General features: G+C 41.9%; 4 protein-coding genes across 5 annotated transcripts; 3 read left to right on the top strand and 1 right to left on the bottom strand.

Annotated features, from left to right (window-relative positions):
• The first annotated feature begins 3 nt into the window (after positions 1–3).
• On the top strand, positions 4–3,588 carry LOC135347342 (long-chain fatty acid transport protein 4-like). Its single transcript, XM_064545297.1, has 5 exons — positions 4–277; positions 395–960; positions 1,535–1,604; positions 1,995–2,196; positions 2,540–3,588. Exons 1-5 carry the CDS (start codon positions 78–80, stop codon positions 3,467–3,469), a joined length of 1,968 nt encoding a protein of 655 aa, XP_064401367.1. The 5' UTR covers positions 4–77; the 3' UTR covers positions 3,470–3,588.
• A 27-nt stretch (positions 3,589–3,615) lies between these two features.
• On the top strand, positions 3,616–7,280 carry LOC135347345 (uncharacterized). Its single transcript, XM_064545302.1, has 9 exons — positions 3,616–3,797; positions 3,958–4,071; positions 4,476–4,643; positions 4,769–4,920; positions 5,015–5,111; positions 5,269–5,369; positions 5,814–5,983; positions 6,284–6,424; positions 7,040–7,280. The coding sequence occupies exons 1-9, from the start codon at positions 3,693–3,695 to the stop codon at positions 7,132–7,134; spliced, it is 1,143 nt and encodes a 380-aa protein (XP_064401372.1). The 5' UTR covers positions 3,616–3,692; the 3' UTR covers positions 7,135–7,280.
• Positions 7,281–7,340: 60 nt separating this feature from the next.
• LOC135347352 (homologous-pairing protein 2 homolog) lies at positions 7,341–9,796 on the bottom strand. 2 transcript variants are annotated; one of them, XM_064545311.1, is made up of 9 exons: positions 9,640–9,796; positions 9,515–9,574; positions 9,363–9,403; positions 9,220–9,309; positions 9,010–9,121; positions 8,769–8,839; positions 8,214–8,342; positions 7,871–7,930; positions 7,341–7,595 (listed from the first exon to the last, which is right to left on the bottom strand). In XM_064545311.1, exons 1-9 carry the CDS (start codon positions 9,662–9,664, stop codon positions 7,539–7,541), a joined length of 645 nt encoding a protein of 214 aa, XP_064401381.1. In that variant the 5' UTR covers positions 9,665–9,796; the 3' UTR covers positions 7,341–7,538. The 2 variants fall into 2 exon arrangements, with proteins under 2 accessions (XP_064401381.1, XP_064401382.1); XM_064545312.1 differs by lacking the exons at positions 9,515–9,574; positions 9,640–9,796 and having other exon boundaries at positions 8,769–8,954.
• A 14-nt stretch (positions 9,797–9,810) lies between these two features.
• On the top strand, positions 9,811–14,544 carry LOC135347349 (tricarboxylate transport protein, mitochondrial-like). The gene is made up of 8 exons (XM_064545307.1): positions 9,811–9,971; positions 10,105–10,284; positions 10,661–10,762; positions 11,052–11,157; positions 11,456–11,679; positions 12,496–12,716; positions 13,006–13,079; positions 14,321–14,544. The coding sequence occupies exons 2-8, from the start codon at positions 10,137–10,139 to the stop codon at positions 14,442–14,444; spliced, it is 999 nt and encodes a 332-aa protein (XP_064401377.1). The 5' UTR covers positions 9,811–9,971; positions 10,105–10,136; the 3' UTR covers positions 14,445–14,544.
• The last annotated feature ends 1,601 nt before the right edge of the window (positions 14,545–16,145 follow it).

The following is a 16,145-nucleotide window of genomic DNA, read 5'->3' as shown; positions in this document are numbered from 1 at the left end:
ACAAACCACCCACGCATTAATTCATAGCTAAGGTCAATGTGTCAACACTCCAGGACTCACACAGTCTTCTTGTGAGAATGGCAACTTTCTTTCAGAAGAAAGGAGTGAAGTTTCCTCGCACAGCGTTCCTGCTGTCAGTGGCTCTTGCTATTGTGCTCTGCTGGTTTGGTGGGCTCTCAGTATGGAGCTCACTCCTGGTGGCAGTTGGCCAGTTCCTGTTCATGGGTGGACTCCAGTACTGCATACTGGCATACCACACACTGCCCAGGGATCTTAGGTATGCAGGCAAAAGGGAGACAGCTTTTGTGCGATCATCAATTTTGTTACGTTTTGACTATCGGTAGATCTCTTGCTTAATAATAACCCTTATATCTCCATTGACGTGATTTTATAGGCTTCTGAGCTATGGCATCAAGATGACTGCTGACAGAAAACGAATCGCCGCTGAAAATAAAATGACATACAACATTTTGACCGAGACTGCTGGAAAGTACCCAAACAAACCAGCCATAATTGAGATCGGGCTGGACGGTAAACCAGATCGAAGTTTGACCTTCAAGGAGCTTGAGGAGTACATTAATCAAATTGCAAATTATTTTCGCTCACTTGGTCTCAAAAAAGGTGATTGCATTGCTCTATTTCTGGAGAATTCTGCCGAGTCTTTTGCAGTGTATCTTGGCTTGGAGAAGATTGGAGTTATCTCAGCACTGCTCAATAATAACCTGCGTGGAGCATCACTCACACACTGTGTCAATGTGGTCGAAGCCGTTGGTGTCATATTTACTGCATCGCTGTCGCAAGCTGTTGAAGAAGTACTTGATGAAGTGGACCCTAAAGTGAAGACGATGTGTTACAGTGTCTGTGGCGAGAGTTGTTTCAGTGAGTGCAAGAACCTGGCGAGTGTTTTGGAGGGTGTATCTAAAGACCCACCACCATTGAGGAAGGACAAGAGTGGTAAAGGTATAGCCAATCTTGTAATACTATTCTTTACTTTGCCATCCCCTATAATAATCGAGAACTTGGCACAAATTATCATTTACACTTGATTCTCCTCCCTGGACATTTAGAGTACTTGAGTTGGCTCTGTAGTTAGAGTTCTGGAGATCAAAATTCAATGATTTTATGATTTTGAAAGCTTAGAAGGAGCTGCTCATATTTCAAATTTGGAACGGGTGATAATTTCCCATTTTTGGAAGAATACCATGCATGACATGGGCCATGGTATTTTATCAAAAACAGGCCAAATTTATACTTTTGATTTTAAGATACCATCTAAACGAGTTCAATCTAAGCTTTCAGAAAATCCTAAAAATAACGTCATTGGACCAACAAAACTAAAAGTAAAAAGCAGGCCCAAAATGAACTAAGTCTTTTGATTTTAGTGATTGGACCTACGGAACTAAAGTTATGGCCGTTTAAAGATGCTTCACTTTGGCCATTCTGAATAGTACACAACCTTCCCTCAGTGTACAAATGACTTATCAAGTGCATGGACTGTATTATAATTATCATAGGCTACCATTTCTCTGTGCAGATACGGCGGCGTACATATACACGTCTGGTACTACTGGTCTACCCAAGGCATGCAAAGTACCAGACAATAGGTGATTGCATATATAATAATTATGGCTTGAGATGACAATTGTGGGAGTAACTGCATGATAATGTTTGTATATTCATTGGCCAGGGGAGTACTGTTTGCATATATAAAGAATGACCTTTTGTTCCGTTTGCCTAGCCTTGAACCCAGGCTCGTAAGAAGGGGAAAAAACGACCTTTATATAGTGACCTGGTTCGAGGCTACTTTATGCCCTAGCCCTATGTGAAATTACTGTAACTTGATTGAAGTTAATTAGCAGCAAGGTCATTTTCAATGCAGTATATAGACCTCAGGTTGTACCAATTAAAGACTTGGAGGTTTTTGTATTTTGCAGTTTAAATTTCTGCATGCGGAATTAACTGATAATTACTATACCATTATTATGCTCTCCCAGGCTTTATCCATCTTCAATATACTTCATATATGCTGCCAAGGTGACCCAGAGGGACGTCATGTACTCCATCCTGCCACTCTATCATTCCCACGGCCTCTTCCACTGTGGCGGAGTCATGATGAGCGCTGGCTGTACTCTCGTCATTAGGAGGAAATTTTCTGCCAAAAACTTTTGGACTGACTGTGCCAAATACAACTGCACAGTAAGTTCCCTCTCTGACCACTAACCCTTGTGTTAGCTTCCTATTGTGCAAGTAACTGTACAGTTATAAGTACTGGTGGTGCCTAGCTGTCTACCATGGCATTCACTTTGCTTCAAAATCTACTGGCAATTCCGGAATAAAATCGCAAAACCTAAATATGTACTAGTCTAGTAAATACACACGATCCTTGCCAGAATACAATAGTTAGATCACAAAAGGTCAAATTTTCTGCTGATTTGGGCTCATTCGCAAAGGTTTTTCATTCGCAAAATATTCTAGTAATACGGTACGAGTACTAGATGAGATTATATCCTACGTTACTTTACCTTCCCTCACTATACAGATGGTGTGTAGTATTGGCGAGCTGTGTCGCTACCTCGTTGCCCAGCCACCAAAGCCGACAGATGAACAACACAAAGTTCGAGTCAACTTCTCAGTCGGTCTAAGAAAGGAGATTTGGATCGAGTTTCAGCGTCGTTTTAAAGTGCCTCTTATTCTTGAGTTGTATGCGTCCACTGAAGGAAATATAGCGTTAGTTAACGTGGGAGGTAAACCAGGATCCGTGGGCTGCATTTCTCCAATTACTCCCTCCAGTTTAAATCCTCACTTTCTCAAACTTCACAAAGATACAATGGATTATATCCGTGACGATAAAGGTTTCTGCGTGGATTGCGATTTCAATGAACCAGGGGAATTGGTTTGTGAAATAACAAAGACGGCTCCGTTCCCAGGCTATCGAAGTGATGACAACTCTCAGAAAAAAATACTCACAGATGTATTTAAGAAAGGCGACTTATTCTACAAGACTGGCGACATTTTGAAGATCGATGAATACGGATGGGTGTACTTTTGCGATCGTTTTGGAGATACTTTTCGCTGGAAGGGTGAGAATGTATCTACGGCGGAAGTGGAGTGTCACATTGGTACTGTGCTGGAGATGACCGATGTTGTCGTGTATGGTGTCGAAATCCCTGGGGTTGAAGGCAGAGCTGGAATGGCTGCCATTGCTGGGACCACTGATACAATCGATCTCTCTACGCTACCCTCACTGTTGCGTCGTTCTCTCCCTGCCTATGCTGTTCCTCTCTTTGTGAGGCTCATCAAATGTGCAGATGTTACGGGGACGTTTAAACTCCAGAAGGTCAAGCTGAGGAACGAGGGATTCGATGCTAGTCGAGTGTCTGACCCACTCTTCCTGTTGCGAGGGCAGTCGTACGTGCCACTGACTGAAGAGTTGCATCAAGAACTGAGTGCAGGGAACTATAAAGTTTAACAAACAACTACTGTAAATACAGATCTATGATCTAGGTAGAAGTTTATGCATGTAGAGTAAAGAGGATTTGTATTTTTTTGTGTACATAAAAAAAAATTATTTGTAGTGCAATTTTGGAATGAATTCATTACTGATAGATTTAACTGCGGCGATCCGTACCCCTGGCCAGACCTAGCATGCAATATATATATGACTGTGACTAGACTATAATATACACAGCAACATGGCCAGTCCTCACATGTCTGCTGTGCAATATGGGGGCACACATCCCTACAACCCACCTGACTGGGCCAAGGACCTCAAGCTGGTCCCCAAGAACTATGTCAAGGTGAGAATAGCAGCAACAGAGTGCTGTGCATATTTACACCACTGGTATATCTTACCGAAGCGTTGACCGAACATCTAGTACATCTAGTATCAATATTTCCGTATTATACTTAAGAGATATTCACAACATAATCGCTATGAGCTCTTAACTTTGTCCACAGCTTAGTATGAGCCCCACCCCCATTCACAAGTGGTCTCCTCCGGGTGTTCCCGACGGCTTTGAGGTTGGTATCAAGAGGGAGGACTTGTCCGGATGCACCCTCTCTGGAAATAAGGTCTGATTATTGGGTGTGCAAAATACTGCCGCGTTTCTGTGTTACAGTAGACTAGATCTAGTATCGAAGTGGATTGATTGGACACACTTATGCACCTATCAATGGCAAGCCCCACCTCCCCCAGTACGGGCATAGGTGGGGATTTGCATAATTTAACTGCACCACGCATCTGGGGGCAGCCTCGATGTCAATTGATACATATCAATTGACAGGTGCATTAGTCTACCAATTTTGTTAGCTATCTTTGCCATCCCATAAATTGCGTCTATCTCATAAAAGAAGCTCTTTGTGAGTTCTATGTTTCACATTGTGTGTCCGTACATCAGAGATGAACTGGGGGATAGTAATGGAAGAGTGGGGTAAAGTACACTTGCCATACACTTGGGATCTTATTTATGCTTCAGGTGAGGAAGCTTGAGTTTCTGTTTGCGGATGCTCTGGAGCAAGGCTGTGACATGGTGATCACGTTTGGTGGGTTTGATTCCAACCATGCTCGAGCAACTGCCATGGCTGCCAGAGAGGTGGGGCTGGAGCCGTACGTCTTTATACTGGACTTTGATAATTCTGTGAGGGTACGTAATCCAACAAACTGTGTTTAATTTCGGATCTAACTTTCTTTGCATTTCCAGAATTTCCTACGATAATATACTAAAGAGATATTTACGTTACAGTAATGTTATATCATCATGGATTCTAGGAACCTAAAGATGTTAGTTGTCAAGGCAACGCGCTCTTGATGAGGCTGGTAGGAACTCACTTCATTGTGTATCCCCTGAGAGATGACATGTCATTTGACGATCAGATAGACGAAATTCATGGACAGATGGAAAAATTCGCCAAGAAAAAACGGTACATATTATTTGGAATGATCTTAAATTTTACTTTTTTTGGAGCTATACGATACATTGTATTGTACAGTGTATGTGTTGTCGTGGTGATGTAGGTCAGAAGGTCACAAAGTGTACACGATTCCCAAGGGAGGCTCCAACACACTCGGAGCGTGGGCGTGGATGGACGTATTCAGTGAAATGATGGGACAGGTACACGTGTATAATTATATATGAGAGTTTTTTGAAAGTTTATTAGAGTCATGCAATCTCACATAGTACTCAACACAAATTGCTATTAACATAATGTACATTTAAAGAACGTCTAAATTGAGGTTGTATTTTTTTTATGTATTATTATATTTTTCAGGGTCTTCATGATAATTTTGACGATATATTCGTAGCTGGTGGTTCAGTGGGGACAGCGTGTGGGCTGGCCATTGCTAACTACCTCACCGGTTCAAAACTAAAGTGAGACCATCCATCATCCCATTCATTCATTCATACACTGTTCACTCGTGATGTAGTGCACACTGTACTTACGTACAGCTAACCACGTACGTATAATTATGCAGGGTGTCATACAGGGGGGGAGGGGGATATCCCCCCAGCTCCAATTCCCCCCCCCCTTCAATTATGACTGAGTGTCCATAGCTGATATGAAACAATAGTTGACCTTTTTTTAGCAACATTTTCTAGTTATTTTTCTCATTTCCCCCCTCTACTTCAAAATCCTGTATGACACCCTGGTATCTATGGGTTGATTTTCTACTATATTATAAGTATATGCCATTCATTTGAAACATTTTAAAGTTGTATGAAAATGATGGCATACATTTTTTACTGTGTATTTACTGGGGGTGCATGTTACGAAAATGTGTACCATTGAAAAATTACCCTCTCTGCCCCTCCTAGGATCCACTGTGTGTCACTGTACTGGACGGACCCTGCCGGGCTGTACGCCCACCTGAAGGAGTGCCTGAGGGACATGGGACTGACAGGTCGTGTACGCCCTGAGGAGCTGGTCAATCCAGTGATGGACTATATAGGGCTAGGCCTCTCACAGTCAACAGATGCAGAGTTGGGTGAGGCTACAGCCAGATACCGTAATGGCAGTCCTTGAAATAACAATCCAACTTCTTCCCCTTGGCTGAATCTGCATGACAGCCTGTTTAGTAATTAGCTCTAAATAATTATTAATGATTTCACTAATACCTAATTAATTAATGATAATTATTTGCTTGTCCCTAGTTTAATTGTACACATTGTTCAGTAGGTACAAAACAACCTCTCAACAAAGACCACCTTTGTATAGCAACCAAGACTTTGTTCTCCGGCAATCATTTTCCACTGTTAATATTATTAATAATAATAATTATCTGCAGATGCTATAGTTGAAGTGATGAGCTCTACTGGTATAGTGATGGACCCTATGTTCACTGTCAAGAGTTACCTAGGCATGGTGGGGGAGATGAGCAAGAACCCCTCTGTGTTCAAGGGACGAAGGGTGCTCTACATACACACAGGTGAGCAGGTCCTCTAGACTAAGCTTGTATATATAATTATACGTAGGCATTAATTGGCTAGAATCTAATACCGTATAGCGGGTAATTTTTGTGGGGTAAAAACTTAGTTCAACTCGAAAAACGGTGGTTTTCGTGAGTAATAATTTCGTTGCCTGCACTGCATTCATACGTTCCGGTAAGCCACGCTTACGTTAAAATTTCGTGGAGGCCAGCTTGCCCACGAAAATAATGAATATTTTACCCCACGAAAATTACCCGCTATACGGTATTTGTTCAGCTATGTACTGCATGTATGCACAGACCTGAATGTCAAAGCATTAAATTAACATTGTGTGCTGCTCTCCAACTTTGGTATAGGCTTCCTGGCCTGTGATTCTTCGAACCAGTCGATAGCTGCTCTGCTATAGCGATCACAGTGCATGCAGCGATGATCTCATAATTATAATTATATAGGCTGAAATTTATGGACGATTAAACGCATTCTGTACTGCTGGAATTATGTGTTGTGACTGTACACTATCCTCAGACAATCGACAATAAATAGTATTATATATACCTGAAATCAAACCGCACTGCAGTGCTGGTATTTCCCCTCCCTCCCCTCTCACCATGCAGGTGGAGTGTACATACTGTTTGGTCGTATGGATACCATAGTGCAGAGGAGACCAGAGTGTAACCGAATGACACTATCTAGTGATCTATGTCCCTGAGCTATAGCTCCCTACTGTGAACACTAATATTTTAAATTGTTGTTTTTTGTATCTATATAATTATAATTATGTGTACATAATGCCAATCATAATTATAATACGTATCATGGTGTTACTGTACACACATTAATTTTTTGGTTAAAAGAGAGTGTCCACTATGAGGCTGAAGTGGTAAACCACCAAAATCGTGTGACGTATAATAATGAGAAATGCCTCAATAAATGATCATGATATCAGAAGTTCATAAAGATAAAACTCGTGGTGATATAATTGTATGTATAGAATCATGGAATAAACGTAAATAATAGAATAATTAGAACATGAGATAACTGTTGATAGAGGATCGAGATAGTGAACTGTTGTTGCCAATAGTCTGAGTGAGGAGTGTGTGAGGAGATGATACTCTATTTCCCGGGAAGCTTGACACCAGACTCCTCGTCAGTCTCGATTCCAACCTCCTCCTGTAACCATGGTATTACAAGTGTTAGCATAATAATTAATTCTTAATTAATTAATTAATAATAATTAATTGGTGCTGTACATACCAGAGGAGGTACGACAGGCGCGGTGCAGCTCAGGCAATCAACAATAATTATCCTCCCACGTCGTATGTTTTGCTGAGAGTAATCAGAGGCTAATTACTTGTTGAGCTGCACCGCGCCTGTCGGACCTCCTCTGTGTACATACACACTGATACTCGTAAAGTGCACACAAGGTCATCATGTACTGTACTTACACAAAGCTGTTTCTTTGATTTTGGATATCCCTCTAATATGGCCTCCAGCATATCGTTAGCCTGCACGAGTAACAAAACTTAGTACTTTGATAGAATCAAGCGATCATGCAGTGATCTACTTAGCACAGCTATAGATAAGTACTTTTAAAAGGCCTATACAATCCTAACTCAAGAATGCTCAAAATTACATTTCGGGAAAAATCAGTAATTAGATAGTTTCTTCAAGAAGTACAGGCAGAGACAATGTGATTGGATGAATGGAATGCATGCACCAACAATTCCGAGCAAGAATTAAAAATAGCCTCCATACCTTATACAATATTTCTACTGTACTATTGTATACCATTCTCTTTCTTTTCCTCCATTGCTTGAAGCACTGCTCGTGATTCTTGTGGATCTTCAGTGACTCCTCTGGGGTCACTGAGTCCGTGCCAGCTTTAATGGTAGCCAGTCTACTCTTCATCTCAGATATCTACACACACACACACAGTCTACTCTTCATCTCAGATATCTACACACACACACACACACACACACACACACCGCACACGCACACGCACACGCACACACACACACACACGCACGCACACGCGCACGCACGCGCACACGCACACGCACACACACACACACACACACACACACACACACACACACACACAGCATTATAATGTGTAGGACAGTATTTCCTAACGACCTTCTATACGACAATTGATTTTGTATTTAATAGCAATCTGCGTACATCATTAATTTCTGTCATGTGATATTATAGGAGGATAGCCATTATATACAGCCACCCGCAAACATAAACAGGACCACTAATAATGGCACTTGCTTTAGCTGTTGAACTCTATGAAATAAACTCATAATAAACGCTATTACATGTGCACGCCATACTAACTTGTGCAGTGAGTGCTTTGAGTTGCTTGCTGGCATCTTCTGAGGTGAGGGAGCTTGTCAGAGACGAGAGTACTGGACAATGAATTAAACAGTGTGCGTATGATCGTAGCATACATGCATTGAGTTTGCATCCTCGTGTACTGTACTGAAACGCTAATTTTCGTTCTTCAACAACAATGTGGCAAAGCTAAGAATGCCAGAATTAATAATGCTGAGTTCCAGTGAGGTAAGGTGTTACTTACTATTTTCCTTCTTGTGGCACTCTGCAGATGTTTTCTTGACGGTCTCGTGCAACTCAGCAATCCTGCGATCCATCTCCTTAAGCTCTGCCTCATTCACAGCGGGGAAGTTGTCCTAACACAAATGCATGAAGTGTATAGAGACGACGAACTTATTGTGATCAACCAACGTATCAGTATTAAATGGACATGCCTTGGATATAATAATCATACCTGGTTAGCAAAGTAGACTTTCTGTCTCCCGTGAACCTTCTCCGTGACCTTCCCATCCACCACCAGGAGGTCCAGCGCTCGCTGTACACACTGCACAAAGACAGCGGACATTTAATACTATTATTTCAATATTTCATACTAACCGTTTTTCCAAATTCTTTGTGCAGATTAGCCGTGATGTCAACTGCAAAACGGATGGATGATTTAAATATAAATTTCACGATAATTAAATATTGCCGCAGGCATGATGAACTACAAAAATTGCATTTACGATATTAAGTATTGATCAACTTACTTGTACTGTAAGGTCGGTTAGTGTCAATGAGGTACTTGACAACCTTCGTCTTGGCCAAGGCTGCCGAAGAAGAAAAATAATGATACTATTCTGTTGTGTGTACGTGTGAGCATGTGTCAATTCACCATCATTATCTTTTGACTTGCTCATTGCTACTGATTGAATCCTTGGCTCTACTAGTATAGTGCAGAGGCTGTGAGCTAGCTAGCTAAACTGTATGCAACCATGTGGATTTATAGCTCAAAGGTCATGGAGAAGGATGCATGCATGTGTTATGGTTAGCAAAAGAATGTAATGCAGCAGCTCACCTAGTGCAATGAATATCATCAGCTAGCTTGAGGTGATTGTTCATTAATTCATTAGTGCAAACACACACCCTCGGCTGACACAGAACACCTGATCTAGCTAGCTGAAGAGAGAGCTAGAGCTAAAGAGAAGCAACAGAACAAGATATTTTGTAAGCAATAGCAGTCCTACTTCTAGTAGTCTCTAGCTAGGCTATACTTTGTGAGTGCATATCTTTTAATATTATAGTGACTAGTACTATACTGTACTGGCAATAGTATAAATTACCATTTGATCAACCACAGGACTTCAATCGAGTGTACAACAATACTCTTCAATGGACCCCCGACGGTTTGGACCCCCTGCTGAGTGGGCCTCCCACCACTCCCCTGTGAGGAGGTTCGCTGCGGCAGCAGCTGTTTCCTCACCCTCACCCCCGGCCAAGAAGACCGGGCGGAAGCATCCGGGCAAAGCTATCCTGGCGGGTACGTACAATCACTCAGAATAAACTAGAGCACTTTGGAGATAGCATAAATTCATTCATAGCGCTAGTGTCTTGACGTTTTATTCAGAGGTTTAATTACCTATGTATATAGATCTATATGTATTATTTTGGGGTTAAGCATTTTCCCCTTGTAGTTAATTTAGGTTGTAGAGGATTCTTTATCGGAGGTTCAATGTACAACAATTTCTTCCTGATGTGCATTCGTGATATAGTTCCACTCAATTGATTATATCAGCTGTAAATTAATGCTAATGATGACTATTCTTGGGATACCGATTCCCCTATTTCTCACACACACACACACACACACACACACACACACACACACACACACACACACACACACACACACACAGGTGGCATTGCTGGGGGTCTTGAGATCATGATGACCTTCCCCACAGAGTATGTAAAGACGCAACTACAACTAGACGAGAGATCGGCTAAACCAAAATACAATGGTGCGTAATTTTCAGTAGTACAGTTAATGCTCGAGGACGTTGCATGAGTAGAAAGATTTATCATGTCAGTATTTTCTTGTTAATACGTGTAAATCATCAGTGTTTTAGAACTATATAATTATAGCGGTCACCTAAGCTTACAGTATCATTGGTAGGAAGTATAACATGGCTAGTGTTACCATAGCCACGTTCCCGCCCGACTTTTCTCTAATTGAACGTTATAGTAAAAACAATCGGCCTGGTACCGAGGCTAGTCTCCTAACCCCTCCCTCCCTCTCTCCCTCCTCAGGTCCAATAAACTGTGTGAAGGTGACAGTGAAGGAGCACGGTGTACTGGGTCTGTACCGAGGCCTCAGCTCACTGCTCTATGGCTCCATACCCAAGGCATCAGTCAGGTGGGTGGGGCACAAAACTCTCGGCTTTTGCGCCATTCTCTTTGGTCACCGTTGGGCAGACAGACCAACAGTGGCTATACGTGTATATGTGGTGGCCTGCTAACACAGGTCCAAACACATGCATACAGTAAGGAGATGTTTGGGACCCATTATCTCAGCGTTTTCATAGGGAGACCGGGTGAATACAATTTATAGACATAGACGGTGTACAAAAGGCAATGTTTATTGTACATGTATAATGGAGTCATGTTGTATATACAGTCCCTATTAACAAATGTATCGCTTCCCTTTTCTCTAGGTTTTCAGTATTTGAATATCTCAAAAACAACATGTCCGACGAGAACGGTAACCTCAACAAGAAGCAGGTGCTTCTGGCTGGCCTGGGGGCCGGAGTGTCTGAAGCCATACTAGTCGTGTGTCCCATGGAAACGGTCAAGGTCAAGTTCATTCACGATCAGACGCAACCCAAGCCGCAGTACAAGGGCTTCTTCCACGGAGTGAAGACTATCGTTAAACAAGAAGGTGAGTGGGCGTGTAGTCCTGGTTACCGCATTGCTATTACAAAGCAGTCTATACATTTACACGTGTGCAGTACTTAACTAACAAGCTGTGAACTGTATAAAGTGAGTACTTAATGTCAGTAAACTTTCGCGGAAAGACTGTTAGAAAAGTTTTTGCTGGTTTAATTAGCAGTCTTTTCCAGCATGCATGCATGCGATATTAAATTCGTGGGTATAAAAGTTTGCGGTACATGCTTGATCGGCGAAAACCATAAAAATGTTATACCTTCAAAATAGACCCGCTATAACGGTAGTTTATGGTGTCAGTGTACAAGAGCGTACCGTAATGGGACTGAGTTGTGTCTGATGATATTACTGTGGATGAAGGTATCTGGTTATCTCAGTCAGAAAGCTATAGTAACTTGTTACCAAGCACATGTGATAGTGTTATGGTGGCCCTGAGGGTGTTCAGATGTTTCATTATTAATATCCTGTTTCCTGTATCAACAATACCACTGTTTTGCCTTTAGTGGAAGTTTGATTGCATGTGGTATGTAAACGTTTGATCACAAGGATGTGGGGGCACTGATGCATGACACTGGATGTATCACATGCCAAACTGAAGCATGCATTGATATAGCCTCGTAACCACGCCCACTTCCTTTCCTTGTTAATTGGTATTCCTGTGGAGGAGGCTAGAGGGTATACATGTGCGTACGGTATCATCCACCCACAAATAATTATGTAGCCTATAATTATTGCATCCCCACACACACCCCCACCCACACCACCCACACATACACACCCTTCACATATCACACCACCCACACACACACAGGACTCCGTGGCACCTACCAAGGACTCACCCCCACCATTCTAAAGCAGGGCTCTAACCAAGCTATCCGTTTCTTTGTGTACACCTCACTAAAGAAGTACTTCCAGGATGGGGACAATACGGTCGATATCGGGAATTTACGAACATTTTGCATCGGTGGAATTGCCGGAGCTACTAGTGTGTTTGGGAACACACCCATTGACGTCGTCAAGACAAGAATGCAGGTGTGTGTGTGTGTGTTGTGTGTGTGGGTGTGTGCACAGTATACGGGAAGTCGTAGGGCTTGATTTTAAGGCATCATCGAGCTCATTGTAAGTATTCAGAAAATCATAACGTGCGGCTACCCTCGAGGCATAATGAGTCCATTGATAGGAATGCTATTACCGTAAGGCTTAATTCCTTTATTCCGAGATTTCACTGACTGTACGAATAGTTATCTGATAGACAGAAGTATAATTGTACATGTATGTATATGCACTGCACTGTAATTACATGCGTCATTGTATTTCATAGGGACTTGATGCACACAAGTACAAGAACACTTGGGATGTGATCACTAAGATAGCCAAAAACGAAGGGTTCAAAGCGTAAGTCATTTTTAGAACGTTCAGAAAATGCTTATTATCAATATCAATTAAAGCCATGCATGTAGCAGTGTATACCGTATAGCGTGTAATTTTCGTGGGGCAAAATATTCGTGGATTTCGTGGTTGGAGGTCTGACCACGAATATTTTACCCACGAATGAAGTGACCTTGCCTACTTTACCTGCAGTGCAAGCTCCAAACCACGAAAATATTACCCACGAAATGTCTCAATATTGCTGAACCACGAATATTTTGTCCCCCGAAAATTACCCGCTATACGGTAGTTTATTTGCCTCGTAATGTTTCTCTATTCTTCACTGCATGTTGCCGACCTCCAAATCATGCAATTCAGCTAGTGATTACGGTGGAACCTCGGAGCCTTAATTGATGTTGCTTTTATTTTGGGAGCAGCCGCTTTGTCCATAATTATAGATCTACATGTAAGGATAGGCTGTGCTTTAAGTAGTGGGAGGTCGATAAGAACAATTGACTTTGGATCCACAGAATTCAAGTTATGGCAGTTGAAAGAAACGGAGGGGGTGGGGGTGTAGTTGAACATCTTTCAACAGCCATAACTTGAGTACAGTTGATCCAATGTCAAAAATGTCAGAAAAATACCTTTCAAATGATGTGTTTCAATCCAAAATTTCGTCCGGGCCCTAATTTGTCATTTTTCGGCCTCGGACCATGGGCTATATATATATAATCCATGAACTTTGATTAACACCATTTGGAAGGTATTTTTCCAAGCTTTCAGAAAATCCTGGCTTTGGATCCACAAAATTCAAGTTATCGATATCTTTTAGCTGCCGTAACACTTGAATTCTGTGGATCCAAAGTTAGGATTTTCTGAAAGCTTGGAAAAAGACCTTTCAAATGGTGTCATCAAAGTTTATATTTGAGAGATAAAAGCATTTGCCAATTTGGCAATACCATGGCCATGGTCGGTCCGATGCCGAAAAATGGCAAATTAGGGCCCGGACTAAATTTTGGATTGAAAATCATAACATTTTTGACATTGGGTCAACTGTACTCAAGTTATGGCTGTTGAAAGATGTTCAACTACACCCCCACCACCACCTCCGTTTCATCAATCTCTTTCAACTGCCATTAAACGGTGCCATTGCCATGCATGAAGTCTATCAATTATTGGGAGATTTTCTATTTTCTTTACACGGCCTTGTGTGTGTGTGTTATGCTGTCAATGCATATTATTATTGACTTATTTCCACACACCTGCAGGTTCTACAAGGGGACTACCCCTCGGCTGGGGAGAGTGTGCTTTGATGTGGCCATTGTCTTCACGTTGTATGAGAACGTTATGAAGCTCCTAGACTGGGCATACCCCACTCCAAACTGGCAATAACTTCATAATTATTTATTATAGCTTCGTATTATATGTATGATTTTATTACATGCGTACAAACTTGTACATGTGCTATGTATACTCAGTGTCAAATTCATAATACTAGTAAATCAATGGGCAGACTGTAACCCCGGGGACACATGCAAGGCCTCATCTTCAGTGCGGTCTGAGATCGAGGCTAAAAGATCCACTTCCTCCTACGTTTTTTGACTTGTAGCAGTTCACCCATGTAGCGTGTGGGTTATAAACCGGGGCTCCGGAGCTGTAGTGGGTGGTCGGGAAACTGGTCATCCAGGCCACGTCCTACTGGTTTATGTCAGTCAGTAGGCTCCTGGTGCCTTTCATTAGGTGGCAGCCCCTACTGGCTTTCATTTTATGTCAGTCAGTAGGCTCCTTCCTGGTGCCTTTCATTAGGTGGCAGCCCTACTGTCTTTCATTTGAAAGTCAGCAGCCCTACTACAGTGGTAGTAGTTCCTTAGTTGCTACTGGCCAGTAGTTTTTTTTTTATACTTCGAGTATTAAATACTATAAAAAATAAACCGTAATTGCTACTGCTGAAGACATTAGGTGCTACTAATCCCAGTGCAGTGTAGTAGGGCTACTGCCTAATGAAAGACAGTATAGGGCTGCTACCCGTAATGAAAGACAACAGGGCTGCTGGCTCAGTAATGAAAGAAGTACTGTAGGTGCTCGAGGCATAATAACATATGATAATACATGCAGAAACAGCATAATAATTATAATAATTACATGTATATAGTACATGCATGCATGCATGGTACTTGAATAGATAGCTTCTTTCATTAGGCAACAGCCCCGGCTACAGTGGTCGTTTTTTTTTTTGTTTTTTTTACTAAAACAAGTTTATAGGGCAAAGGTACACAGAAACTATATAGATTTATATAGAGCTAATATTAATCAAAGGCTAATTGCTTGAGCTTCCTGCTGCCTTTCATTATAGGTAACAGCCTCCTGCTGTCTTTCATTAGACAACATGCAGCCTCCTGCATGCTGCCTTTCATTAGACAACAGCAGAGATGTCTTTCATTATAGGCAACAGGCCCAGCTACAGTGGTTTTTTTTTTAAAACAAGTTTATGCAAATAAATAGGGCAAAGGTACACAGATATAGATCAAAGGCTAATATTATTGTTTGAGCTGCACCGCGCCTGTCGTACCTCCTCTGGGGTAAACTGCAACAACTCAAAAACGTAGGAGGAAGGGGATTTTTAGCCTCTATCCCAGGCTGCACTGAAGATCGATGCATGCCGCCTGGTACATGGTATACCGTATAGCGGGTAAGTTTCGTGGGGTAAAAAAATTCGTTAAACTCGAGAAACGGTAGTTTTCGTGAGTAAAAATTTCGTTTAGTCTCGTGGCTGCACGGCATTCCTACGTTCAGATAAGCCACGCCTACGATAAGATTTCGTTGAGGTCAGCCTGCCCACGAAAATAACGAATATTTTACCCCACGAAAATTACCCGCTATACGGTAATTATAATAGATAAATGTATATGCAAGTCAGTGAGCTTATATTGTTCTGCTCTCTTTCATGTAGGACTTTATGTTTTTGAGGAACGAACTCCTCCCTATACCACTCCGGCCCACAGCTGCCTGATAGGTAGCCTCGATTCCAGGCCGCCTTGAATCGAGGCTACCTAATCATTAACAATTGGACTGTAGATTATTGTTTACTTATAT

Source organism: Halichondria panicea, chromosome 14 (genome assembly GCF_963675165.1).
Source record: "Halichondria panicea chromosome 14, odHalPani1.1, whole genome shotgun sequence".
Classification (NCBI taxonomy): domain Eukaryota; kingdom Metazoa; phylum Porifera; class Demospongiae; order Suberitida; family Halichondriidae; genus Halichondria; species Halichondria panicea.
Note: the sequence above shows the minus strand (reverse complement) of the source record. Positions and strands in the feature narration are given on the sequence as shown.

Excerpts from the sequence above, each read along its gene's own strand:
- LOC135347342 (XM_064545297.1), top strand. The coding sequence starts at position 78 with ATGGCAACTTTCTTTCAGAAGAAAGGAGTGAAGTTTCCTCGCACAGCG. Across the intron at positions 278-394 it reads ACACTGCCCAGGGATCTTAG|GCTTCTGAGCTATGGCATCA; the intron begins GTATGCAGGCAA and ends GTGATTTTATAG. Across the intron at positions 1,605-1,994 it reads TGCAAAGTACCAGACAATAG|GCTTTATCCATCTTCAATAT; the intron begins GTGATTGCATAT and ends ATGCTCTCCCAG.
- LOC135347345 (XM_064545302.1), top strand. The coding sequence starts at position 3,693 with ATGGCCAGTCCTCACATGTCTGCTGTGCAATATGGGGGCACACATCCC. Across the intron at positions 3,798-3,957 it reads TCCCCAAGAACTATGTCAAG|CTTAGTATGAGCCCCACCCC; the intron begins GTGAGAATAGCA and ends CTTTGTCCACAG. Across the intron at positions 4,072-4,475 it reads GCACCCTCTCTGGAAATAAG|GTGAGGAAGCTTGAGTTTCT; the intron begins GTCTGATTATTG and ends TTTATGCTTCAG.
- LOC135347352 (XM_064545311.1), bottom strand. The coding sequence starts at position 9,664 with ATGAGCAAGTCAAAAGATAATGATG. Across the intron at positions 9,404-9,514 it reads TAACCGACCTTACAGTACAA|TTGACATCACGGCTAATCTG; the intron begins GTAAGTTGATCA and ends TCCGTTTTGCAG. Across the intron at positions 7,596-7,870 it reads AATCAAAGAAACAGCTTTGT|GAGGAGGTTGGAATCGAGAC; the intron begins GTAAGTACAGTA and ends CCATGGTTACAG.
- LOC135347349 (XM_064545307.1), top strand. The coding sequence starts at position 10,137 with ATGGACCCCCGACGGTTTGGACCCCCTGCTGAGTGGGCCTCCCACCAC. Across the intron at positions 11,680-12,495 it reads GACTATCGTTAAACAAGAAG|GACTCCGTGGCACCTACCAA; the intron begins GTGAGTGGGCGT and ends ACACACACACAG. Across the intron at positions 13,080-14,320 it reads AAAAACGAAGGGTTCAAAGC|GTTCTACAAGGGGACTACCC; the intron begins GTAAGTCATTTT and ends ACACACCTGCAG.